This window comes from Hyaena hyaena, unplaced genomic scaffold, assembly GCF_003009895.1.
Source record: "Hyaena hyaena isolate Hyena2069 unplaced genomic scaffold, ASM300989v1 scaffold_1063, whole genome shotgun sequence".
Classification (NCBI taxonomy): Eukaryota; Metazoa; Chordata; class Mammalia; order Carnivora; family Hyaenidae; genus Hyaena; species Hyaena hyaena.
Window position 1 is genome coordinate 280,784 of NW_024081688.1, and position 27,088 is coordinate 307,871.

Consider the following 27,088-nt stretch of genomic DNA (forward strand, 5'->3'; position numbering starts at 1 on the left):
TACAATTGGTTTGGAAAGTGAGAGGGGCTGAGTATTGTAAGTTCTTGCAACAAACAGGGTGGAAAGCCTTGAGTTTTAAAGGTCAATGGACTTGGCTGGGATAGAGTCCACAAGGCACTGTGCTGCCCTTGGAGAGAAGGAAGGAAACAACCTTGACACAGTGTGGAAACTGTGGTCTGAAAACCAACTGGGGCACACAGTGGGGAGGCTATGCACTCATCTTGGAGCATGTCCCAAAGAGACAGTGTTCATAAAGAGACTCACTGAAGGGAACAAAGGAATTGGCAGGCACCATTTCCTTCCCTTGCCCTTCAGCATAAGCACAGAACCACTTTGGGAACAAGCACAGCACCATTCACTACCTAACCTGCTTCATCAAGCCCTGGAGCCCAAGCTCCTGTGGAACTTCCCTTCTAGGTCACACTTACCTCAGTGCAAGCATGGCACTGCCTCTCCCAGAACACTGGCCCAAACATGTGCAAACACAATGTCTCCCCACCCAGGAGTTTTGCACAACTTCAGTTCTGGCAGTGGTGGTGACGGGTGTCATATCATAAGCAGACCAGAGCATACCTAGTTAAAATGTGCCACATTCAGGGCAGGGACCACACATTGCCCATAACAAGCAAAGAGCTACTTGCAACAACTGGCTTGAAGGATAAAGTGGCCAAAACAAAATAGCAGAGTATACACACAACACACTACACTCCTGGAAGCACGAAGCACTAGAAAACAGGAGGCACTACATACCAGGGCATGACAGGACAGGAGTAATGAGGCCACTACTCTCAAAGATAGGAGACACAGCTGATTTTCCTAACACAAAAAAAGGCATAGAGACTCAGGAAAAATTAGAAGACAGAAATTTGTCTCCAATGAAAGAATAGGACAAGGCCACAGCAAAACAAAAGTAATGTTCCTGATGGAGTATTTAAAGCAATGATCATAAGGATACTCACTGGACTTGAGAAAAATGGAAGGCATCAATGAGACCCTTAAAACGAAGATTAAAAAAAAGGACCAATAAGAGATGAAGAGTGCTATAAAGGAGATTAGAAACATGCTAGATGGAATGAATAGTAGGCTGGCAGAAGCAGAGGAATGAGTTAATGACCCAGAAGAAAGAATAATGAAAAGTAATCAAGGTGAACAAAAAGACCAAAAGGAAGTATGCAAAATGAGAATAGATTTAGAAAACTCAGTGACTCCATCAAACATAATAACATTTGTATTATAGGAAATCAAGAAGATGAAGAGAGAGAAAAAAGGGGGCAGAAAATTTATTTGAAGAAGTAGTAGCTGAAAACTTCCCTGATATAGGGAAGGAAACTGATATCCAGATCCAGGAGGCCCAGAGAATCCCCAACAAATTCAACAAAAGGAGACCTATACCAAGATGTACTGTAATTAAATTGACAAAATATACTGATAAAGAAAAAAAATTAAAAAGCATCAAGACCAAAGAAAACAGTAACACATACAAGAAAAACCCCATAAAGCTAGCAGGGAATTTTTCAGCAGAAACATGGCAAGCCAGAAGGCAGTGGCATGATATATTCAAAGTGCTTATTGGGGGAAAATCTGCAACCAACAATACTCTTTCCAGCAAGACTACAATTTACAATAGAAGAAAAAATAGATTCCTGGAGTTTCTGACCACTAAAGCAGCCATGCAAGAAATAGGAGACTCTGAGTGGAAAGGAAAGACCAAAAATGACAGTATGAAGGTAGGAAACATAAGAGTGGTAAAAATGAACATTTCTGTAAAGAAAATCAGTCAACGAATTCATAAAATAAAAGGATTTGACATATGACACCATTTACCTAAAGTGTGAGGAGGAGAAAAGAATGGGTTCAAACTTAAACAATTATCAATTTAACAAAGATGGTTATATGCACAAGATGTTTGACACAAATCTAATGGTAACCAGAAATCAAATGCCACTAATAAGTTTGCAAAGAATAAAGAGAAAGAAATCCAGTGATATCACTAAAGAAAACCAGAAAACCATGAAAGAAAGGATCAGAGAAAATCTTCAGAAAACAACCACAAAAAAAGTAATAAAATGTCAATAAATACATATCTATCAATGATTACTCAGAATGTAAATGGACTAAATGCTCCAATCAGAAGACATAGGGTGACAGAATGGAAACAAACCAAACCAACCCAAACCAAAACAAAGATCCATCTGTCTACAAGAGACTCATTTTAGACCTATAGATACCTGCAGATTAAAAGTGAGAGGATGGAGAAACATCTATTATTCATATGGATGTCAAAAAAAAAAAAAAAGTGTCAGCATGGCAATACTTATACCAGACAAAAATAGACCTTAAGACAAAGACTGTAACAAGGGACAAAGAAAGATAGTATATAATAATGAGGAGACAATCCAACAAGAAGTTATAACAATTCTCTGTGTTTATGCACCCAACATGGGAGGAACCAAATACATACAACAGTTTATAACAAAATAAAGGAACTAATTGATAATGATACAGTAATACTAGAAGACTTTTAACACCCCATTTACATCAATAGAATGATCATCTAAATAGAAAACCAACAAGGAAACAATGGCTTTGAATGATACACTGGACCAGATGGATTTACAGATATATTCAGAACATTCTCTCCTAAAACAGCAGAGTACACATTCTTTTTTTTTTTATTTTTTTTACAAATAGTTTATTGTCAAATTAGTTTCTACATAACACTCAGTGCTCATCCCCAAAGTGCCCTCCTTCATGCCCATCCCCCCCTCCCCCCCACATCCATCAGTCCTCAGTTTTTGTCAGCATTCAAGAGTCTCTCATGGTTTGCCTCTCTCCCTTTCCTCCACCATTTCCGCCCTTCTTCTCCCCCTTGGTCCTCCGTCAAGTTCCTCCTAATCCTCCTATACGTGCAAACATATGGTATTTGTCCTTCTCTGCCTGACTTATTTCGCTCAGCATAACACCCTCAAGGTCCATCCAGGTTGCTACACGTGGCCAGATTTCATTGTTTCTCATTGCCATGTAGTATTCCATGGTATAGATAAACCACATCTTCTTGATCCATTCATCTGTTGATGGACACGTAGGCTCTTTCCATGTTTTAGCTATTGTGGAGAGTGCTGCTATGAACATTGGGGTACATGTGCTCCTATGCCTCAGCATTTCTGTATCCCTTGGGTAAATTCCTAGCAGTGCTATTGCTGGGTCATAAGGGAGTTCTATTGTTAGTTTCCTGAGGAACCTCCACACTGTTTTCCAGAGGGGCTGTACCAGTTTACATTCCCACCAACAGTGCAGGAGGGTGCCCGTTTCTCCACATCCTCGCCAGCATCTAGAGTTCTCTGATTGGCTCATTTTAGCCAGCAGAGTACACATTCTTGTCAAGTGCTTATGGAAGATTCTCCAGAATAGATCACATTTTAGCCCACAAAACAAGCCTCAACAAATTAAAAAAGATCAAAGTCATATGATACACCTTTTCTGATGACAATGGTATGAAACTAGAAGTCAACTACAAGGAAAAAATCTGGAAATAACACAAATATATGGGGTTAAATAACACTCTATTAAACAATGAATGGGTCAACCAGGGTCAAAGAAGAAATAATAAAGTACATGTAAAAAATTAAAATGAAAACACAACAAGCTAAAACCTTTGGAATGCAGAAAAAGCAGTCATTAAGAGTAAAGTATACAACAATACAGGCTTATCTCAAGAAGCAAGAAAAATCTCAAATAGCCTAACTACACCTAAAGGAGCAAGAAAAAGAACAACAAATAAAAATGAAAACCAGCAGAAAATGGGTTTAAGTAAAGATTAGAGCAGAAATGAATAATACAGAAACTTAAAAAAACAGACCAGTGAAACCATTTTTTTTTGAAAAAAAATTTATAAAATTGATAAACCTCTAGCCAGACTTACAAAGAGACAGAGGGGGAGAGAGAGAGAGAGAAAGGATTCAAATAAAATCACAAATGAATGAGGATAAATAACAACCAACAGCACAGAAGTACAATTATAAGGGAATATTATGAAGAACTCTATGCCAATAAATTGGACAGCCTGGAAGAAAATGAGAAACCTATAGTGATCAAAGGGTATGGTACCGTACATATTGTACAAAGCAGACACATTGATCAATAGAACAGAATAGAAAACTCTGAAATAAACCCACAACTATATGGTCAATTAATCTTCGACAAAGCAGGAAAGGAAAGAATATCTAATGTGAAAAGAACAGTCTCTTCAACAAATAGTGTTGGGAAAACTGGACAGCAACATGCAAATGAGTGAAACTGGATCACTTTCTTATCCCATACACAAAAATAAATTCAAAATGGATTAAAGACCTAAATATGACACCTGAAATCAAAACATCCTAGAAGAGAACACAGGTTATAACTTCTTTGATATTAGCCATAGTACATTTTTTGTACATAGGTCTCCTGAGGTAAGGGAAACAAAAGCAAAGTAAACTATTGGTACCATATCAAAAAACAAAGCTTCTGGACAGAGAAGGAAACAATCAACAAAACTAAAAGACAACCTTATGGAGTGGGAGAAGATATTTGCCAAGACATATCTGATAAAGGGTTAGTATCCAAAAGATATTAAAAAAACTTATACAACTTAACACCTAAAAAACACTCTAATTTTAAAATGAGCAGAAAATATGAACAGACATTTTTCCAAAGAAGGCATAGATATGGCAAATAGGCACATGAAAAGATGGTCAATATCATTCATCATCAGGGAAGTGGAAATCAAAAATACAATGGGGTAACACTTTACATCTGTCAGAATGGCTAAAATCAACAACACAAGAAAGAACAGGTGTTGGCAAAGATGTAAAGAAAAAGGAATCCTTGTGCACTGTTGGTTTTAATGTTAACTGGTGCAGCCAATGTGGAAAACCAGTATGGAGGTTCTTCAAAAAGTTAAAAATAGAACTACTCTATGATCCAGCAATTACACTACTGGGTATGAACCCAAAGAATACAAAAACACAAATAAAGGGATATGTGCACCCCTGTGTTTATTGTGGAATTATGTACAATAGCTAAATTATGGAAGCAGCCCATCGATTGATGAATGGATAAAAAAGATGTGATCTATACACACTCACACACAGACACAGACACACACACACACACACACACAGACACACACACACACAGGAATATTATTCAGCTATGAAAAAGAGTGAAAGCTTGCTATTTTCAAGATATTTGCGCTATTGGATAGAGCTAGAGTATTATGCAAAGCAAAATAAATTCACCTGGAAAAAACAAATACCATATAATTTCACTCATATGTGGAATTTAAGAAACAAAACAAAGAAGCAAAGGAAATAAAAAAGAGAGAGAAAGAAGTTTAAAAAACCCAACTAGATTCTTTTTTTAAATAGTTTATTGTCAAGCTGGTTTCCATATAACACCCAGTGCTCATCCCCACAAGTACCCTTCTCCATACCCATCATCTCCCTTCCCCTCCCCCCAGCAGCCCTCAGTTTGTTCTCGGCATTCAAGAGTCTCTCATGCCAACCACATTTTTTTTTTTTTTTTCTTTTCTAGGTTCTTAAGTATAGAGAACAAACTGATGATTGCCAGAGGGGAGGAGGTGGGAGATGGGTTAAATAGGTGATGGGGACTGAGAAGTGCACGTCATGATGAGCACTATGGAACTGCTGAATCACTATATTGTACACCTGAAACTAATATAACACTGTATGATAACTAACTGAAATTGAAAGAAAAACTTTTTTAAACAGTAAAAGCAACAAAAGAAAAATTGATAAATTAGACTTAATCAAAATTAAAAAGTTATGTGCTATGAACTATAGCATCAAGAGTAAAAAAAAAACAATCTACACAATGAGATACCACTTCACACACACTAAGATGTCTATAACCAATAAGATAAGATAGTAACAAGTATTGGTTAGGATGTGGAGATATTGGAATAATTATGCATTGCTGTTAGGAAAGTAAAATGGAATAGCTAGTTTAAAAACAGTCTGGCAGGGGCGCTTGGATGTTTGTCAGTTGGCTCAGGTCATGATTTCACGATCTGGGAAAACATGTTGGGCTCTGCACTGATAGCAAGGAAGCCTGCTGGGGATCTCTCTCAGCCCCTCCCCCGCTCATGCTCTCCTTCTCTCTCACAAATAAATTAATAAACTTATAAAAATAATTTAAAAACACTCAGGAAATTCACCAAAAGATTAAACATAGGGTATCTATATGACTTAGCAATTTCCCTCATATGTATATACCAAGAGAAATTAAAACATAAATACCTATATGTGAAAAAGTAGAAAATAACCCAAATGCCCATCAAATGATAAGCAGATAAAGAAAATGTGGTATATTTATACAATGAAATATTATCCAGTCATCAAAAGAAATGAAGTACTGGTACATGCTGCGGTATGTATGAACTATGAACCTTGCAAACATTATGCTAAGTGAAAGCAGCCAGTTACCAAAAGCCATTTGTGTGACTCTATTTGTATGAAATTTTTAGAATAGGCAAATCATTGGGATAGAAAATCATGGAGAAAGAAATCAGAATGCTGCTTGTCTATGGCTGGGAAGGGTGTTGGAAAGACAGTGGAGAGCAGCTGCTAATGGGTTCAAGGTTTCTTTCTAGGGTGCAATGTTCTAAAGTTGATTGTGTTATTGGCTGTGAACACAGTAAAGAAAAAAATCGCTGAATTGGTTGCACTTTTTACCTTGTATAGAACACTGTGTGGCAGATAAGTTTTATCTGCATAAAATTTAAATATTTTTTTATTATTAATTTTTGAAGGAGAGAGACACAGAGCATGAGTCAGGGAGAGGCAGAGAGAGAGAGGGAGACACAGAATCCAGGCTCTGAGCTGTCAGCACAGAGTCCAAAGCATGGCTCAAACTCATGAACAGTGAGATCATGACCTGAGCTCAAGTCAGACGCTCAACCGACTCAGCCACCCAGGTGCCCCATATCTTGCATAAACCTTCTTTTAAGAAAAAAAAATAGTAATCTAAAGCTTAAACTTCATTCCAATCTTGAAATGACTTTACATACAGATCAATTGTGTTCAGAGCTCCTGAAGAGGCTCTGAATGAGAACCACATTACACACCTCCTACCTTTGACTCAGACACCCACAGTGTGCATTATGCTCAGGTGACTATTTAAAAGATATAGCTCTGGGGCGCCTGGGTGGCTCATTTGGTTAAGCATCGGACTTCTGATCTGGGCTCAGGTCATGATCTCAAGATTCATAAGTTTGGGCCCTGCCTGTGTCAGGCTCTGTATTGACAGCGTGGGACCTGCTTGGGATTCTGTCTCTTTCTCTCTCTGTCCCTCTCCAACTTGTAAATAAATTTAAAAAAAAATAAATAAAAGAGACAGCCCGCATTCTCCAGGAATGCATAAAACATAAAACTATGATAAGAGACATGGCTGGTCTTTTAACAAGAGTTAATTAGAAATTTCGTAACTAATGAGGTGCCTGGGTGGCTTAGTCGGTTAAGTGTCCGACTTTCGCTTAGGTCATGATCTCACGCTCGTGAGTTCGAGCCCCATGTCGGGCTCTGTGCTGACTGCCAGCTCAGAGCCTGGAGCCTGTTTCAGAGTCTGTGTCTCCCTCTCTCTCTGACCCTCCCCTGCTCACGCTGTCTCTCTCTCTCGCCTAGAAATAAATAAAAACAAAACAAAACAAAAAAAAAACAACAACAAAAAAGAAATTTTGTCACTAATCTAGATAAATGCTGATTTATATAAGATACAGTATATTTAGTAAAACTTTTTCTGCTTGGAAAGCAGTTGTTTGGTTTCATTTTTCAGTGCTTTAGAAGCCTAGAAAATAGTTTTTAACTTCTAAAAAGCATACATACAAGTTTGTCTCTACTGTTGATACTCTAGTATATATTGAAACAGATCTACAAAGAGAATATCAAAGAGAAAAAATAAGATAGAACTTTTAGTTGAATACTGTAGAAGGATTAAATCACTTTAAAACTAATCTTCATGCCCAATTTTATGCAAAACAACAGGTGTTTCAAATTAATCTATGAATTATGTGAACCATAAAAGGTGGGATTATAAAATACACATACAACTGTACACTAGAAAATGTCATGTTAAAAGATCAGCTAAAATCACCAAACTGTTGGGGTACCTGGGTGGCTCGGTTGATTAAGTGTCCGACTTCAGGTCATGATCCTGTGGTTCATGGGTTTGAGCCCTGCATTGGGCTCTGTGCTGACAGTTCAGAGCCTGGAGCCTGCTTTAGATTCTGCATCTCCCTCTCTCTCTGTCCCTCCCCTGTCCATGTTCTTTCTCTCAAAAAATAAATAAACATTAAAAAATAAAAAAAAAATCATCAAATTGTCCTTCCATTCCTCTCTAAGCTGGCTCTCAGGAAGGTTTTGAAGATTGATGTATGGGCCCTTTATGTAAGTGATTATTACAGGTAAACTTGTAGTCCTTCTGAGTTACCTGCTCAACAGAAAACCTAACACAGGCATTCCCAATGGGAGAGGGGGGAAATGGAGGGTTTAGATTAACCTGAACTTTTCCAATATAGAAATGACTGCCTAATTCCTAGGAAATATTAGAATATTAGAACTCAGAACAGTCACGGTATCCAGTAGTCTCCTGGACATGTATTTATCAAAAAAGTTCTCTAGCTAAATCTGATATCTCTTCCTAACCCTTCCTTACTAGTTCTGAGCGAATTACGCCATTAGGCCCCTCCCTAGTTAATCTTAACCACCCAGAGGAAAGCACAATCCTGAGGCTTTTTCCACCATATATAGTTTTATCTATTTGAGAATTTCATGTGAATGAATCCCATACAGTATGTGAGCTTTTGTGTAAGGCTTCCTTAACTCAGCTGAATGCTCCTGAGATTTATCCAGATGGTACCAGTGATTCTGTCCTCTTTAATGCTGAATAGTATTTGATTATATGAACATATCACAGTTTGCTTATTCTATTCATGAATACCTGGTCTGTTTCTAGTTTATGGTTACTATGTTTTCAGTTCTCTTGGTTAAACACCTAGAATTGGAATGGATGGGTCGTAGGGTATGTGTATATTAGTTTTAAAGCAAAAGCTTTTCATAAATATGTGTATATATTATAAATATAATTATTGTCAAATTAGCTAACATATAGTGTATACAGTGTGCTCTTGGTTTTAGGAATAGATTCCCATGATTCATCGCTTACATACAACACCCAGTGCTCATCCCAACAAGTACCCTCCTCAAAGCCCATCACCCATTTTCTCCTTCCCCTGCCTCCCTCCAACCCTCAGTTTGTTCTCTGTATTTGAGAGTCTCTTATGGTTTGTCTCCCTCTCTATTTAATAGAAACTATTTTTCTCCTTCTTTCTCCCATAGTCTTCGGTTAAGTTTCACAAGATCCATATGAGTGAAAACATATGATATCTGCCTTTCTCTGACTGACTTATTTCAGTTAGCATAATACCCTCCAGTTCCATCCACATTGTTGCAAATGGCAAGATTTCAGTCTTTCTCACTGCTAAGTAGTATTCCATTGTATACATAAATCACATCTTCTTAATCTATTCATCATCAGTTGATGGACATTTGGGCTCTTTCCATAATTTGGCTATTATTGATAGCACTGCTATAAAACATTGAGGTATATGTGCCCCTGTGCATCAGCACTCCTGTATCCTTTGGATAAATTCCTAGTAGGGAAAAGCAAGAGCTTTTCTTGTCACTGGTCTATTTTACAGTACCAACAATTCATAAGACATCTAGTTTCTCTTCAGTCTTGCCAACACTTGGTATTTTTAAGTTTTTAATTTTCTTTATCATGGTGGATGTGTAATGGTATATTATTATAGTGTTAATTTTCATTTCTCTGATAACCAGTGATGTTGACCATCCTTTTACGTACTGACTAGCCATTTCTGACTCTTCTGGAAACTGAATTACATGTATGTTAGACATTTTGACATTGCCCAGAGGTCTCTGAAGTTTCATTTAGTTTTTCCCAATGATTCTTTTTCTGTTCTTCATATTTGGTAATTTCTGTTGATCTACAAATTCACTGACTTTCTCTTTTGTCTGGTCTATTTTGCTGTTATTCACATCTAGAAGACTTCAAAAAAATCATATTCTGTATTTTTCCATTTCAAATTTCCATTTAGTTCCTTTTTTAAGGTTTCTATTTTTCTGCTGAGATTTCCTATCTATCTATTCATTATGAGCATGAATAGTCACCTTTACATCACTGAAGAGAGAAGTTTTAAAGTCCTTGTCTTCGAATTCCAACAACTGGGTCATTTCAAAATTGGTCTCAGTTGATTGTCTTGTCTACTAACAATGGGTCACATTTATGTGTTTTAGCTTGTTTGTGCATTTTAAGTATTAAGTATTTGGATTGTTTCCTGGACACTGTCAATATTATGAGTGGAGACTCTGGATTCTATAATATGACCCTACAAGGACTGATCTTTGTTTCATTTATTTTAGCAAGCCATTAACTTACCTGGACTCAAACTGAAAACTCTCAGTTCTTGGGCAGTATTTCAAATTCTTACTTCAGTTCTTCTAGTCTAACTGGGTTGGCTGGAGTAGAGTTTAATCAACCTGTGATTTAGGCAGTGTATATATAAAATTTGTGGCTTTTGCTTTCTGTTCTATGGGATACCTCCCTCACTTTCCTATAATTGTGGTTGCTCTATTTTTTCATGCCAGAAAGATAGCTGGTTTTGTGAAGTTTTAGGAATCTGTTGGCCTGTTGGCTAAAATTTGTAAAAAGTGAAAAATTCCCCAAGTACCATTTCTTCTAGAATCACTCACTAATGGTCATTCTCTAATACCCTTCAGGTTTTTGTTTTTACACTTTTTATTTTTAAATATTATTCAAGATTATATTATCTGTAACAGACTGGCTGACAGAAACTTCCTCAGCCACTACTGGAAGCCAGTACTTTTTGAAACCATAATTGCAATGTTCTAGATCACTGCAGTTCACAGGTAGCAGGTAACTCTCCTACATGTGTGAACACCTTCGTTGTTATCAGTTTGGTTATATGCATATCAAGAAGTATTTGGCTTATAGAAGTTATAATTGTTATTATAACTGTGTAATTTAAATAATTACAACATAAGACCAATAGATTATGAGTGTGATGAGAATGTTGCCATTTCTATGAAAATTGCACTGAATGGTTTGAAAAGATTTATGAAAAGTTGCTAAAAATTTCCTGTGAAACTGAATGTAGTGAAGACAGTTATAAACTAAAAAAAAAAAAAAAAAAAAAAATCACACACCTTTAGAAGGAATCTGCATTCAGATAATTTCACAAGAGTTGTTAAGATCTTGCTCTACTCTAATGAAACAGAAGCTCTAAAATTTGTAGACAATGCATGGGTATGGCTTATGCAAAATAGAAGATGTAGATCTCCAATCAGTAGATTCACAAACACCTGTTTGTATATCATAAGACTGATGACTACAAATACATTTTATATGTTTTCAATGAAATAAAAGTTCAACATGGAACTGAATGAGTTTGGTACCTGTAATGCTCCATTTTTGCTGAAGGATGAAACACACTGCATCAGTCGACTTAGCTCTTCAGAAACTGCTTCCACCACCCTGGATAAAACTCGAGGTACCAATTCTTTGGAAATAGTGAACACCTGATGGAGGGGTTTAAAGTAAGAAGAAATGATGTGCTATGGGAACATTTCCTGACCTCAATTTGTTAAAAACAAAGAGATGCACAAAGCAAAACAACTCGCAGCTCTTCGAAGCCATATTTTTAAAGGATCACAATTATGAATAAAGGAAGATACAGACTTAAGTTGCATTAATTAATGGCAAAACTAACCCTCTAAAAATATAGGCAAATAAAATTTTGAAAAGTGTTCTTGATATTGACAAGTTAAACATAGTTTCAAAGACTTTATCTTCCTCTTGCCCTTTTCACAAAAAGAAATATTATTTCTAAAAAGGAAATTATCGAAATAAAAACACACTGTGTCAGTGTTTCCCTACAATTAAAAGAAAAATATATGGGGTCAGACTCTTCTTAGATCACAACAAACACCACATCATACTGGGCACATTACTGCGTATTGGACAATAAAGTCCCCAATTTAACTGTTTGCTGATATTAATATGTATTTCCTTAGACAAAAAAAGATCATTTTCAAACTTTGAATTTTGATATTTTCAGGCTAAGATCTATTATATTTGAAAATGTGGTGAGGGGCGCCTGGGTGGCTCAGTCGGTTAAGTGACCGACTTCGACTCGGGTCATGATCTTGCGGTTTGTGGGTTCAAGCCCCATGGTGGGTTCTGTGCTGGCAGCTCAGAGCCTGGAGTCTGTTTCAGATTCTGTGTCTCCCTCTCTCTCTGCCCGTCCCTCACTCATGCTCTGTCTCAATAATAAAAAAAATTAGAAAAAAAAAAAAGAAAATGTGGTGAAACATTTTACTATGCTGATTTATAAATCTGTCAAATTAAGATCATGTGGGAAATAGTAAATAAACATTATGAATGAAATTCTACTTTCAGTCACTAAGATAATTTAGAAGGGGGTTTGAAAAACCTCATACAAATCATGGTTATACTGAACATTAATCAAAGCTGCCTCTTTAGGAATCACCGTCCTCACTAAAACGTATTCATATTTTGCAATTCCTCTGACTACCACCTGTTTATCTACCACAGAGTGCTGTCGTTGACTGATAATTTAATTTTATACTCTAATTTTATTGGAAGCTAACATAACAAAAAAGTATTTGTATATCTTTTATGATAAAATCATTAAAAATGTATGTGATAAATTCTTGCTGGAGTTAAATCATATATAAAATACTTTTATAGTGGAATGTGTATATTTTCCTTTACTAAGAAATGAAAACTGTAACATACTATGTTTCTCTTTCTGCTCTAGTTGCTTCAAACTTAGAGTCAAATTCAGGAACAAAATAGCATACTCTGTTTCCTTTGGTTACTCTTTTGCTTTAGCCTGATTATCCATGTTTTTCCAGTTTATCTTGGCAAACTTTGAAAATTTTGGGTGAAGACAGCAGTATAAACTAAATATATCTACATCAGATGCATACAGCTTAAAAGGTACTCAAGCAACAGTGGAAATTATCTAATGATAACACCCTTGTGGGCCTCATTTTATCTGGTCACCAATCTGTCTATGAGCCATAACCACTCTGAAAGTACTGGCAAAGCAGTGAGTAATGGATTGTGAAATTATAGATTTGGTAGTCATAGTGGTGATAAAGTGGTAGCTGTGCCTCTTTTGATGTTCCTTAGAAGAGTCCTTCTAAGAAGAATGTTAACAAAGGATGTTAATGTAAAGCTTAAGATGATAATACTTCAAGTGAGGGCAAGTTTTAGCATGAAAAAGAAGCATCAACATCCACATGTACATAAGTCAGCCACTGATAGGAAACCACGCACCTGCTTCCTAACCTTGGCCTGCCCTTTCAGCCTATCTTTCTGATAAGTCTAGTTTTCTGGAATCCCAGCCACTATGTAAGAACACATTGCCACATGAATAAGACACCAATGCTTATTTGTATCCTGGTTAAAAAGAGGTTAATGAATTTTCCAAGAAAAGGAATTTAATATTCCTTTCAATCCAAAGTGAAGAAACAATCTCTCTTCTCCTTACCTTTTGAACATTAATGGACTTAGTTTTAAACACAATTTCAGAAAAAAAACACATCTCTCATAGTTAAAAGCACACGTGTGTGTGTGCATACGTGCATGCATTAAAGTAGAATTCTGTTTAATTTATACCCAAGATACATTTTGAAGGGAAAAAAGACCACCAAAAGAAAAATCATCAAATTTGCCTCTTTGTCTTCTTTTCCAGTTACCCATATTTCTTAGGAACATCTAATGACAGCTTACCTCTGCGTGCACAGCAATTATATTCACCAATGCTTCTTTTAAATAGTTTCTGACACCTGAAATCAAGAAGAGGGAGGGAAAAAAGGCATTTAATGGAAAAAAGCTACCCACCTCCCTTGATGGCATTACTGTGCACTGTACTACTGCCTTAGAGTGTTCTAAGGAGAAACAGAAAGTAACACTACCACTGTCTATTTCCTTTGAGAACCAAATGGTAGGATGACTATTTTCGTCCAGGTTAAAAAAAAAAAGTTAAACATTTTCTTTCATTGTTTCTCTGTAACTGATGGTCAGTCTGCTTTAAAACTAAAATTTAAAGCTCCCCTTCAGTTTCTTCGTGCGTGTGTGTGTATACACATACTAACGTTAGCAGATAAAAAAATAAAAAGACAGATGGAAGATATTTACCAACACTTATAGAAGCTAAATATCTATTAGAATATTTTACTTCCAAAGGTAAAAGTTAAGTTATGCAGAATAACTATTTTGATCTTAAAAAATTACTTGTGGGAAAAATGTCAGACAAAGTCACAGTCAATCCGATTCTGTAAAGAAAGTTAAAGGCTAGACAAAATACAAGATTTCAGGACACTAATGAATTAACAAACACTACCTCACTCAAAAGCTGGCACTCAAAAAGGTGTACATAAGATTTAATAGTGCAGAGTCTGAAGTTAGTTTCATTGCTATGACTTTTGGAAAGAAAACTGATGGCCCAATTTTCTCTGTTTTCAAAGAGTGTAAGAATAGTACCTATCTTGCAGGCTTGTAGGGAGGATTATAGGAGATAACGCATGTGATTGGTCCAGGTACCTACAGGCTCATTAGGGCTTTTAATTATCATTGTTTTCTAAGAAAAAACTGTGAAAACAAAATGCTGATTTACTATAATTCCAAAGAAATTACTTTTACTTGGAGTGGAATATTATTTCAGAATGCCTTCTATAATTAATTGCAAATACTGAGAATTCCTTTTCTACAGAATAGAGAAAATTCTACTCTACTGTAAAATCATAGATGTTAACAGTAACAATGTTAAGGAGACTCTTTTCCCATAATGTCATCTAAGCTACTGATGATTTAGAAAAGTTGAGATAAAGAAAAGGCCAAGAACTATAATCAACTTTCTGAATAGATGTTTTTAGATTCTAAATATATAACTAGCTTCTGATTCTGTCATATGCCATAGTTTTAAATAGGTAACTATTTTTCTTCTGATGAGTCAATTTATATATACTTTGGTATATGGACAGGTTCAGGTGTTCTTCCATTTTTCTGGTGGAAAAATTGAGACATCTGTTGAAGAGTAGACAAATATAATCCAGAAATTAGTTGAAATAAACTAACTGCAAGGCAACAAGTCTTATCTAGGAGGTAAGAGAAGAAAATATAAAGAGCCTATTGTAAGTGAAAGTGAAATAAATCACCTTGTGTTCAAGGCCAGAAAAGCTTTCTTCCTCTAAAAGGAAAGCCATACCACAGAGTTGTTCCCTTGGATTGTTTACCTGCTACAGTCAGAGCAACAAGGAGACCTGGCTGTGACATCTGTCTCTGATGACTATGATCACCTCAGCCGGTATGTCTCATCTTGTTCCTTGCTCTCTGGATAGTTCTTTCAAAGTGAGTGGAGGAAAGCAGGGAAGGGCTCTCTGGTTCCTGAGTTCATAATCACTGTGCTCAGGTCAAGAATTTTTAAATTGTAACCCTGTGTGTACACACACACACTCACACACCATGTATATAGTTACTAAAAATAGAAGCATAATCTTAGGCCAATGCTGCTATAAGGAACTTATGAAATTCAACAGTTTTGGGACAGCTGGGTGGCTCAGTTGGTTGAGTGATCTTACAGTTCATGGATTTGATCCCTCCTGCTGGGCTCTGTGCTGACAGCTCAGAGCTTGGAGACTACTTTGGATTCTGTCTCTCCCTCTCTTTGCCCCTCCACCACTCATACTTTGTTTTTCTCCCCCCGCCAAGTAAATAATAAAAACATTAAAAGTTAAAAAAAAAGACATTTAACAGCTTTTGCTCTTGGTGAGGACCAGGATCCTGTCAATGCTACTATATGAACAAATGTCAAGAGGTTGGGTGCTAGAAATGTTGTAGCAATGATGACTAGAAATGTGAGGGCAGTTTTTAACTTCTAAAATTCTTCAATGTAAAACTGGGGCCAGAGTGCTGACTAAAAAGCAAAAAATTAAACTTAGAATAAAGCAAGCCAGTGTCACATGCTATCAACTCAACTCCCACTCTGACCCTGATAGGAAAAACATTTCCTGGCAAGAACCCATCAGATTGAGCATTACTAATAAAACACCCTGTAAAAGACATAAATCTAAATTACTCAATATAATTGTAAAGACAAAGCTATGAATAGTAAGAATAAAACCACAGGATACTTTCAGCCATTAGAACTATACTGCTGTTAATTAAAAACAAACAAACAAAAAAAGAAAACAAAATCAAGCTTCCTGTTTTAGGCTGACCACAGGTTTCACAAGGATAGTATGTTAAAAGAAACACACAGCCTCAACCATAACAAATTGAGAAAAAGAACCCAAAACCTGTATTTCTTGGAGACTTACTTTTTATGAATAGAGAAAATGAAATAATTCTGCCCCTCCCCCACCACCAAAAAAGAAAACAACACTCGCTTCAAAGAATAAGTGGTAATGTTGGGGAAGAAAGGAGGAAAAATGTTTCTAGCCCTGGGGATGAACAGAAAGAGAGTTCCTGGTCAAACCACATATCAGGTCAGTAAGGGTTCAAAAAGCATTAAATTGAACATATATGGAAAATGCATGCTAACTTAGAGGAGGAGATTTGTGAAATATTATTATAACATCCAAAGCAATATATATGCTGGTGTTAAGAACTTAATAATAAAAATTTTAAAAATATGAAAATAAATAATCGCTTCTCTCCAAAAAGCTACCCATTGTGTTGAATACAAAGATAAGTATTTTTTATTACATTCTAGGCTGAAATTGTTGTTAGTTCTAAATGAATGGCTGAAAGTTCTCATTCATTCATTTAACATCAATTTGTTGAGATTCTACTCCATGGTGGACTCTGATAGGCATGCATCAGAGGTAGTGAGACATTAGGTCCTTCAAGTAGAATATGTGTATATCCCCAGTAAGACCCCAAAGTGTTTAGCTGTTAATGTTTACCCTAATGTACTGCTGTTCATTAGCTGTCTAAGTTGTATGTAGCAAATACACAGTATGAAAGGGTTTTATACTGTAACACAAAATCTTTGTTTTATACTAGCTTATGAAACATTTATTTGTGATTTGCATTTTGTCAGGTTCTTGAAAGGTTAAAGAATAGTATTTGGGAGGGGTAGAGAAAGGGCACTGGACGTAGAGACTAGACAGTGTCTGTGTCTAGAGACTGAGGTCTGAAAGTTCACATACATGAAACAGATAAGATCTCTGTGGTCTTCCTAGTTAAGAATTTCAATTCCTTTCTCTTTATTCCACTCAATAGCCAGTTATCAGCCTAAGGAGAAACAAAACCTCTATCACAGCCTACTCCCTAGCCAACTTTCTCTAGCACCTACTCTACTCACTCAGTGGTCTAAGCTGAGACTTTCATATGTGTCTCTAAAAAACTAAACATAGATTAACCTCTCGGATTTAACTGCCTGTTAAATTTTCTGTTTTAAAATGTTGCTTCAGGGGCGCCTAGGTGGCTCAATAGGTTAAGCATCTGATGTCAGCTCAGGTCAGGGTCTCATGATTCGTGGGTTCGAGCCCTGCATCAGGTTCTGTGCTGATAACTCAGAGCCTGGAGCCACTTGCTTCAGATTCTGTGTCTCCCTTTCTCTCTGCTCCTCCCTAACTCATGCTCTCTCTCTCTCTCAAAAATAAATAAACATTAAAAAAGTTAAAAATAAAATAAAATAAAATAAGATAAAATAAAACCGCTGCTCCAAGGAGCACTTGGGTGGCTCAGCCAATTTAGTGTCCAACTCTTGGTTTTGGCTCAGGTCATGATCTCACAGTTCTTGAGATCAAGCCCCATGTCAGGCTTCAGGCTGACAGTGTGGAGCCTGCTTAGGATTCTCTTTCTCACTTTCTCTCTCAAAATAAACACATCTTTAAAAAATGTTACTCCAATTCTAGCTGTAGGAGGATGTCAGTCTCTCAAAGATCTGTACCAAAAAAACAGTGGCAGGATGCCAGAGGTTGCCTCACTTGCTCATGCGGCACTATGTCAAAGGACCCCAACAAAACACAGGTGACAGAAGGTAGCAATCTTCTTTTGGGTGGCTAGAGTGACCAATTTGCTCTTTTCTGACCTCGAAGAGGAAAGTACATGGAGATCATGCCACAAGGAGAGAAATTCAATTACTCAGAGTTGAGAGAACAGATTTGGATTTAGGAAAATGTAAAGTTGGGTCTTGCCACTGACAGCTGAGCTAACTTCCTTGAATGGAAAAGGTTAGATTTAGAAAGCAAGAAAGAGGTAGTAAGAATGCCAAGAAAGATTCTAGAGCCATCAGAGAAGAGCTGTACATAAATTTTGTTATTAAAGTGGCTCAGGCTTTGAAGTGGATGGCAGGGTTTAAAGGCGCTAAGGTCATGGTACTTGGATTTTATGGACCAGGATTTTATTTTTGGTTATGGCACTATTTTCAAAAGGTCCATGTCTATGTTGAAGGGACCATTTTGTAGTTAATTTTGGTAGTATTTGTTTCCTTCCCACTATACTTTATTCTAATTTTAAGATTATTTTTTTTTAATGTTTTATTTATTTCTAGGAGAGAGAGAGAGACAGCGTGAGCAGGGGAGGGTCAGAGAGAGAGGGAGTCACAGACTGAAACAGGCTTCAGGCTCTGAGCTGGCAGTCAGCACAGAGCCCGACGCGGGGCTCAAACCCACGAACCGCGAGATCATGACCCAAGCGAAAGTCGGACACTTAACTGACTAAGCCACCCAGGCGCCCCATCTAATTTTAAGATTATTAACAATAATGGTTGATGATGACTTTTAAGTTCATTGAGGTAACAGAAAGAATACTCAATGTAAAGTCAGAAGACTTGGGATCAAAGTCCTGACTTATCTATATATAATGATATGACCCTAGGTGAAGATCAATTCACCTTTTAGACAACTATGTAGAGATTACAAAATGTAGGGATTACAATGTCTGTTTTGCTATCAGAGCTGTTACAAAAACATAATATATATATATTCCCTTATTCTTTAAATATTTGTTGTGTATCTATTATGTGCTAGGCACTGACAGGTAGTGTTGTACAAAAGTGAGCAAAACAGACATGGCCCCACCCTAAGAGAGCTTATCTTGGTGGCAGGGAGCACTTTGTAGATTACAAAGCAGTACACATATTTCAGGTACTTATTTTTTTTTTTAACAAAGACAAACAGTTGGGTAATAGGTATGGTAACTAGAAAATATAGGCCAATTTCTCTTTCTGAAACACACAGTGTACAAGATTGGACATTTTAACTCATGACTGTCACTGGGCTGCAGCATATCCTAATTGTAGGTAAAGTTCTTTTGAGTGGTACCAGTGATCTCTCAACAGTTGAAATGTACATATTAAGAAAAAGCAGCAGACAGCCCAGATACAATATCCAATGTTACTGGGACATGCTATAATTGGAGAGATTTGTCTTTGACTATACTCTTGTTTTGGTAGTTTACACAAAGTTCTCTAGAAGTTGGAATTTTAGCGGAACTGTTTTATCATGCTTTGCATAGGCTTGAAAAGAATAGCTGAATATAACATACTAGCAATGGTTAGGGAAGACCTGGCTTCTATGGGGACACCTGATAAATGGCCTGAATAAATCAGAATTATATATGTTAACAGAAGACAGATGCAGATGTTGACCTCAAATACCCATGTTAGTTATTAATTACTCACCTTGGGGCAAACTTCTGAACAGCTCTGACTTGTAGCTTTATCATTTATAAAACAGAGATACCATTTACTAAATGAAATAATATTTGCTTTTTAATTTAAGTAGGCTCCATGCCCAATGTGGGGTTTGAACTCATGATCCTGAGATCAAGAGTCAGATGCTTTACTGATTGAGCCACCCAGATGCCCCTGAAACAGTATTTCTAAGAGGCTAATAGTATATTTGTCAGAGAGAGCAGGTAGTCAGCAAATGGGAGGTAGGATTATTGCTTACAACCCACTCACTCTCCCTTGTATTTCAGAGGTGCTACACTTAGACCACCTCTCATGTCCTCTTGGCACCAGCTCCCTCTCCTCTCACGATAGCGGTTTTCCACTGATTTGTTGGATGACCTGATTAATATCTATCTACCTTGCTAGATTATTAACTCCACAAGCATGGGCATAGCCCTTCACTTACCTTGTCTTTGTATCCTCATTACCTACCACAGTGGCTGGCCTGTAGCACAAGTTTAGAAATAAAAGAAGGCAACACCATGTACGTCTTGCTCACTAGTAAGTTCCTAATAAATTGATAAGTGAATGAATGAGTAAACAAATACATTCGAGAACATTTTTAATGTATGTAGGATTCTATAATATACAATTTTGTACTTGAGCCATCTACTAAAAATGTACATGCCGGGGCGCCTGGGTGGCTCAGTTGGTTAAGCATCAGACTTCGGCTCAGGTCACAATCTCATGGTTCATGAGTTTGAGCCTTGCATCAGGCTCTGTGCTGATAGCTCAGAGCCTGGAGCCTGTTTCAGATTCTGTGTCTCCCTCTCTCTCTGACCCTCCCCTACTCACGCTGTCTCTCTTTCTCTCTCTCAGAAATAAATTAAAATATTAAAAAAAATTTTTAAATGTACATGCCTCAGTTTATGTATAAAGGAGATACTCTGCTAAAGCATGCATCTTTTACTTCTCATAGCGTTAAAGAAAACAAAAACCAGTCCTTTTGAAATAATTTTTCAGGATCCATTTGAAAAATATAGTTTGAATAAATTAAGTATAGCAGCATAGAATACTGCTAAGTCTAAATACATTACTTTTCCAAATATGGTTTGTTTTTCTGGCTATGCACTTAGCAAATAGCTATTTCAAATAAATAATAAACCTTTACATTTTTGAATGCTCACTTTAGGCTTGATACTCAGAAGCAGCTCAGATATATTAGAACATAATGAACACTTAGTAAATGTGTTAGGAAACCAGGGTTTTAGCTTTAGCTTCAACATTAGTGGGCCATAAATGCCACATTACTGTACTATAAGGAAGTGAGCTGTCCATGTGAATAGTGCACACACACAGAAAAAATAAGGCAAACTGTTTCTTGGAGTTACAAATGCTACATTATTATGATGTAGTAATAAGTATTGTTTTTAAAAAGGTTCCCCTTAGATAAGCCCCCACAACTTTCCAAGGGACTGAGAGCAACTTCTAAGTATTTACAATATGTATCTCCTCTACTCTTTGAATATAAAATTAGAATGTGTCATGCTATTTGACCAAAAAAGTGTCCCCACCCACAGAGTATCAATCTAGACTATCACTTAGCAATTAATCTAGTAGCCCAGTGTGGAAATTCCCCATGGAGAAAACAAAGCTCATCTCTGCTCTGAGCAAGAACCTGTAGGCTTCTTCTCGCAGGGTGAGCTTCCTGTAATTGGGCCTGGACCACATACCATCTTCTTCAACAATGAAGGTCTTGATTTTCATACATGAAAGTAGAAAAGAAGTCTTTTTTCTCACTCCATTTGTCATTTTCTTCTTTTAATCAAATAGGGAGGGCACTTGATTTTGGAATAGGCATACCATTATACTTATTGAGTGCCTATTACTATTACATGGCAGACTCCCTTCCAGGCACTAGGTATATAGTAATGACCAAAATAAGAGCAACTTCATAAAAAATAAAGCCCCCTTTCCTCACATTCTAATCGGAGCACTACAAGCTTTAAGAAAATACAACCATCCGGCATATGGGAGAGAGGCTTACAAGGTGTATAAAATAGCACAAGAAAGTAACTGCACAAAAGAAAATTGTTCAGCAAACATTAAAACTCACACTGATAAACACCATTTGTGAAAAAACAATTCCCTGACATGTTGGAATGATCTGAGTGTTGCTTTTGGGCCAATCTCATGAAATAATGCCTAGCAATAACCTATAATAGATAATGCACAGGTGTGTATGGAATGGCTTGGATTTACAACTTAGCTGGACACTCAGCTAATTAATTGGAGCTTCAGTCTTCTTTCAAGTATGGGAAAATGTTTTATAAATTAAAAGGTTATATACAAATGGATTTGATTCTTCTTATAATAATAACTTGGACAAACTGCTAAGCAGACTTCTCTAAAGAATGTCTACATAAGAACAGAATAGTGAACATTTTGAATTAATCAAGTCTTTCTTCTTGATTTCTTATTTTGAAAAAAATTAAATGCTCACTGAAAAGAATTAAAACACAAAAATTTTCATAATAACAAATGAAAGTCCAAAAAACTTCTCCATCAATCTCCTTAGTATGGCATGTATTCTTCCAAATCTCTTCCCATGACTATAATTTTTTTCCTCTAAAAAATGAGATTACACTACACATTCCAACTAAAACTTGTTTACTTCATTTTGTAATATATCACAAACATTCTTCCATGACAGTGTATATATATTTACATATATATTTACATATATATATATTTTATCATTTTCAATGGCTGCCTCGTATTCTGTACTATGGCTATACCCTAATTCAGTTATTCTGTTATTTATTCATTTTTTCTATTTATTCATAATTTATTCTACTACTACAATTATATTCTACTATAAATAATGCCGCATAAACATCAATCCTTGTATTCTCATAGATTAATTTACATAAGATATATTCCTAGAAGTGGAATTGCTGAGTCAAAGGTTTTCAGCTTTGATCAGTTCTGCCAAACGATAGTTTCAAGGCCATAAAAAATTATAACCTTGCTTCTTCATGCCTTTTTATTTTCCTAACTTGGATTCTCTACTATAATTTTAATAACTATAATATATGCTCCTCCTCAACTATGATAAATACAAAACTTTCCAGTAACACACTAAAATAAAATTTTAATCAAAACACAAAAGGCAAAGGAAATTTACTAAAACTTACACAAGACTTCTACTCAATCTAACTACATAAAGACTGTCTAAAACAGAGTTGGAGAGAAAGAGCAGTATATAATTACAGAAAACAACTGCTATATTACTCGAACCTATACCAAGAGTGCAAACTTTTCCATGAAGCATTTCCTGTCATAATTGGACAGACGACTCCTTTAAACACAGACTGATTTCAAGGTATGCTGCCTAATGTTGTTTTGAAACATGATACTCTTCAGTCAGTACTATAAGAAATCAAACTTTGGAAACTCTGGAGATACTACCTACTTTATAAACCACATTTCCTGTTTTTAACCCCTATGCCCTAAGGCAGTTATCAGTCCTAGTCTACAGATAAAAATAGATTGAAAAATACTATAAATATCCCACAGTGTACTTTTTTTGGTAAAACTGAAACACTACATGAAAAAACTTTGGGGTATTTTTTTTTCTGAAATAAGTTATCTATTCAATTACACTCTTAAGATACATTATTGAAGGTATTGCCTATTAAAAAAAGGTAACCAGGAACTATATCAATATTGGCATACAGAAAGGCCTAAATATTCTGCAACAAAATTAGCTTTGTTGGAATAGAGAAAAGTTTTAAGTTCCAGGTCTTCATGTTTTAGTTTGTTCATTCTTAAGCTGAACTCTTTGCCAACAATGTCTTTGCCATACAGGAGATTTTAAAAATGAACACTTGAAGAGGGTATATCCTTCAATATGTAGTATATGAGTGAATAACCTCAACCTCTACAGTTTTCAAATTTCTTTATAAGAATCTTTTTTTGGCCTTAATTAATATGATCGTCTAAATTTCATTTTATTTTTAGCGTTTATTTATTTTGAGAGAAAAAGAGAAAGAGAGAGACAGAGACAGAATGAGTGGGGGAGGGGCAGAGGGGGGAGGTTCCCAAGAAGGCTCTGTGCTGCCAGTGCAGAGTCCGACACAGGGCTAAAACTCATGAAACTGTGATATAATGACCTGAGCTGAAACCAAGAGTAGGGCACTTAACCAACTGAGCCACCCAATCACCCCACAATCTCCTATATTTTAAATAAGAAGAGGAAAACTTTGTCTCACAAAAAGAGAAAACATTGCCAGCAGTGAAAATAACAATAAAATTATTTCATGGCTTACATTTTCCATTTTTAAGAAAAGATTTCTATTCATTAATAGTTTAGCATTCATACACATCATAGACAAACACCTTTCAAGACTCAGAAATAAGCAAGGGTATCAGAACATCTCCCATTTCATAGTTTAAGTCTGATGAGTAAAACAAATTATGAATTACACTAACATAAATATTACAGGTCACCTTATACATTTAACAGAAAATATCAGTTTCGCCATCTGAAACATGGTACACTGAATTTCAGACCTAAAGTTGGGCATTTAATCAATTTAACATTAGTTGATAAAACAAACTCATTTGTTTCTATGTAATCTTTTGGCAGAAAACAATTTTTCATTAGAAAGTACTTCAATTAGCAAAGTGAAAGAGACAAGATTCATTCTATCTATGCAAAGGAATGCATTTTGTTTTAAACTTACAATGTTATGTTACATTTGTATATAACATTTCATAAACAGGTCGTAGCAACTTTAATTTCAAAGTCTCAAGTTTTTTTTTTAATAAAGATGATTTCAATAAATCAGAACTAATAAAAATGGTTATGAGAGAAGCCAGGCTGAAGAACATGGCACTAGAGCCTGACTGGTTGTGTTAGAATCCTGCATCCTCTGGTTAGCTGTGTGCTAAGCTTACACCTCCCACTCTCCTTCACTCATCTTGTCCATTCTCCCGTTCCTTAACCTTTCAGTAAATAATAGTTTGTCCTCTTTATTTATGGGTTTGTTTCTGGTTTTTTTTTAGATTCCACATATAAGTGAAAATAGTAATGGTATTTGTCTTTCTGTGTCTGACTTATTTTACTTAGCATAATATTGTCTAGGTACATTCGTGTTGTCATCTCACACCAGCTACAACAATTAGTATCAAAAAGACAAGAAATAACCTGTATTTGTAAGGATGTGGAGAAAAGGAAATGTGTACAGTTCTTCACACTATGATGATTACGACAGATACAATACAGACATTCTAGGAACAGAAGTTATGAAAGATCAAGAAGCTGGTAGTTTAGGGGCGCCTGGGTGGCTTAGTCGGTTAAGCGTCCGACTTTCGCTTAGGTCATGATCTCGCGGTTCGTGGGTTCGAGCCCCGCGTCGGGCTCTGTGCTGACTGCCAGCTCAGAGCCTGGAGCCTGTTTCAGAGTCTGTGACTCCCTCTCTCTCTGACCCTCCCCTACTCACGCTGTCTCTCTCCCTCTCCTAGAAATAAAAAAAAAAAAAAAAAAAAAAAAAAAAAAAAAATAAAAAAAAAGCTGGTAGTTTGATTACAACTATAGAAGTATTTATAGTCTTAGAAACGGACCAGCTAGAAGACCATAGTGTAGCAGAAGCCATTCTGACAATCATAAGTTTCAAACACCAAAATCGATCTTTTTCAAGATCAAATCCAGTTCAAGAACACAGTCCAAGTCCCAGCTCAAGAAAGAAATGACGACTATCCTGAACAGAGGTAGCCAAGCATTGCCCTCCCAGGGTAAGGAGGGGGCATCTTCCCTTACCCACCCTTCCTAAGCCCACCAGCATGGTCAGGCTTCATAGGAAAACACAGCACCACCTAGTGGAGGCTAGAGTCACTTACACCAAGTCCCACTCATCTGCACTTTGGAGCCCCATTTTCACTGAAACAAGGCCCCCTGAGAATCAGCACAGCAGGCCCTTCCCAGAGAAGACCAGGGCAAATCCCTTCCACCTGTTTAGTCTACAAATTATAGTGTGCTCCAATGTTTCAGCTCTAGGGGCTTCTGGATCTAGCTTCATTTGGGTTTCCTTTTATTTGTTTATTTTTTTTCCTTCAGTTTTTTTTTCTTTTTATTTCCTGGATAAAGAAAGAACAACATTTTTATTCTATTTAAAAATTTTATATTTTATATTTTTCTTCTCTCTCTTTTCTCTTTTCTATCAAGACTCTCTTAACAAACAGACTGAAATATACCTAGGGTCTAGCTTCATTTGACATTTTTCATTTTGTTTTAACCTTAAAATTTTTTTATTAAAAATTTTAAATGCTTATTTATTTACTTTTGAGAGAGAGAGAGAGAGAGAAAAAACAAGTGTGGGAGGGACAGAGAGAAAGAGGGAGACACAGAATCCAAAGGAGGCTCCAGGCTCTGAGCTGTCAGCACAGAGCCCAACATGGAGTTCAAAATCACAAACCCTGAGATCATGATCTGAGCTGACATTGGATACTTAACCGACTGAGCTATCCAGGTGCCCCTGATTTTTATTTTTTGTTTTACTTTATTAAATTTTATTCTTTCTCCAAAATGACAACATAGAGGAATTCACCCAAAAAGAAGAGCAAGAAGAGATGACAGTCAGGGATTTAATCAACACAGATGTAAGTAAGATGTTTGAACTAGAATTTAAAACCACAATTATGGGGCACCTGAGTGGCTCAGTTGGTTGAGCATCCAACGTCAGCTCAGGTCATGGTCTTGCAGTTCATGAGATCAAGCCCCATGCTGGACTCACTGCTGTCAACTTGTCATTGGAAAGTCCACTTCAGATCCTCTGTCACCCTCTCTCTGACCCTCCCCTCTTGTGCTCTCCCACAAAATACATAAAATATTAAAAAAAATCAGAGTACCTGGGTAGCTCATTCAGTTAAGTGTCCAGCTTTGGCTCAGGTCATGATCTCACAATTCAGGAGTTCGAGTGCTCCTTTGGGCTCTGTGCTGACAGCTCAGAGACTGAAGGCTGCTTCAGATTCTGTCTCCTTCTCTTTCAGCATCTTTCCTGCTTACATTCTCTCTCTTTCCCTCTCTCTCCCAAAAATAAATAAACAGTAAAAAATAGCCCCCACAATTATATGAATAAGCTGGGGTTGAAAAAGGCATAGAAGACACAGGAAAATCCCTTTCTGCGGAGATAAAAAGGCTAAAATCTTGTCAAGCTGAAATTGGAAGACCAAGGCACAATCTTGTATGGATGCCATGATGGCGAGGATGGATGA

General features: G+C 36.5%; 1 protein-coding gene across 5 annotated transcripts in view; it reads right to left on the reverse strand.

Annotated features, from left to right (window-relative positions):
- The window catches only part of EXOC2 (exocyst complex component 2), a 317,437-nt gene that overhangs the window by 35,991 nt on the left and 254,358 nt on the right, over positions 1 to 27,088 (reverse strand). For all 5 annotated transcript variants that reach the window (XM_039222094.1, XM_039222095.1, XM_039222090.1 and 2 more), the window contains 2 exons: positions 13,918 to 13,973; positions 11,553 to 11,675 (listed from right to left, as the gene is read on the reverse strand). In XM_039222094.1, the coding sequence (XP_039078025.1) occupies positions 11,553 to 11,675; positions 13,918 to 13,973 (179 nt within the window). The remainder of the gene's footprint in view (positions 1 to 11,552; positions 11,676 to 13,917; positions 13,974 to 27,088) is intronic.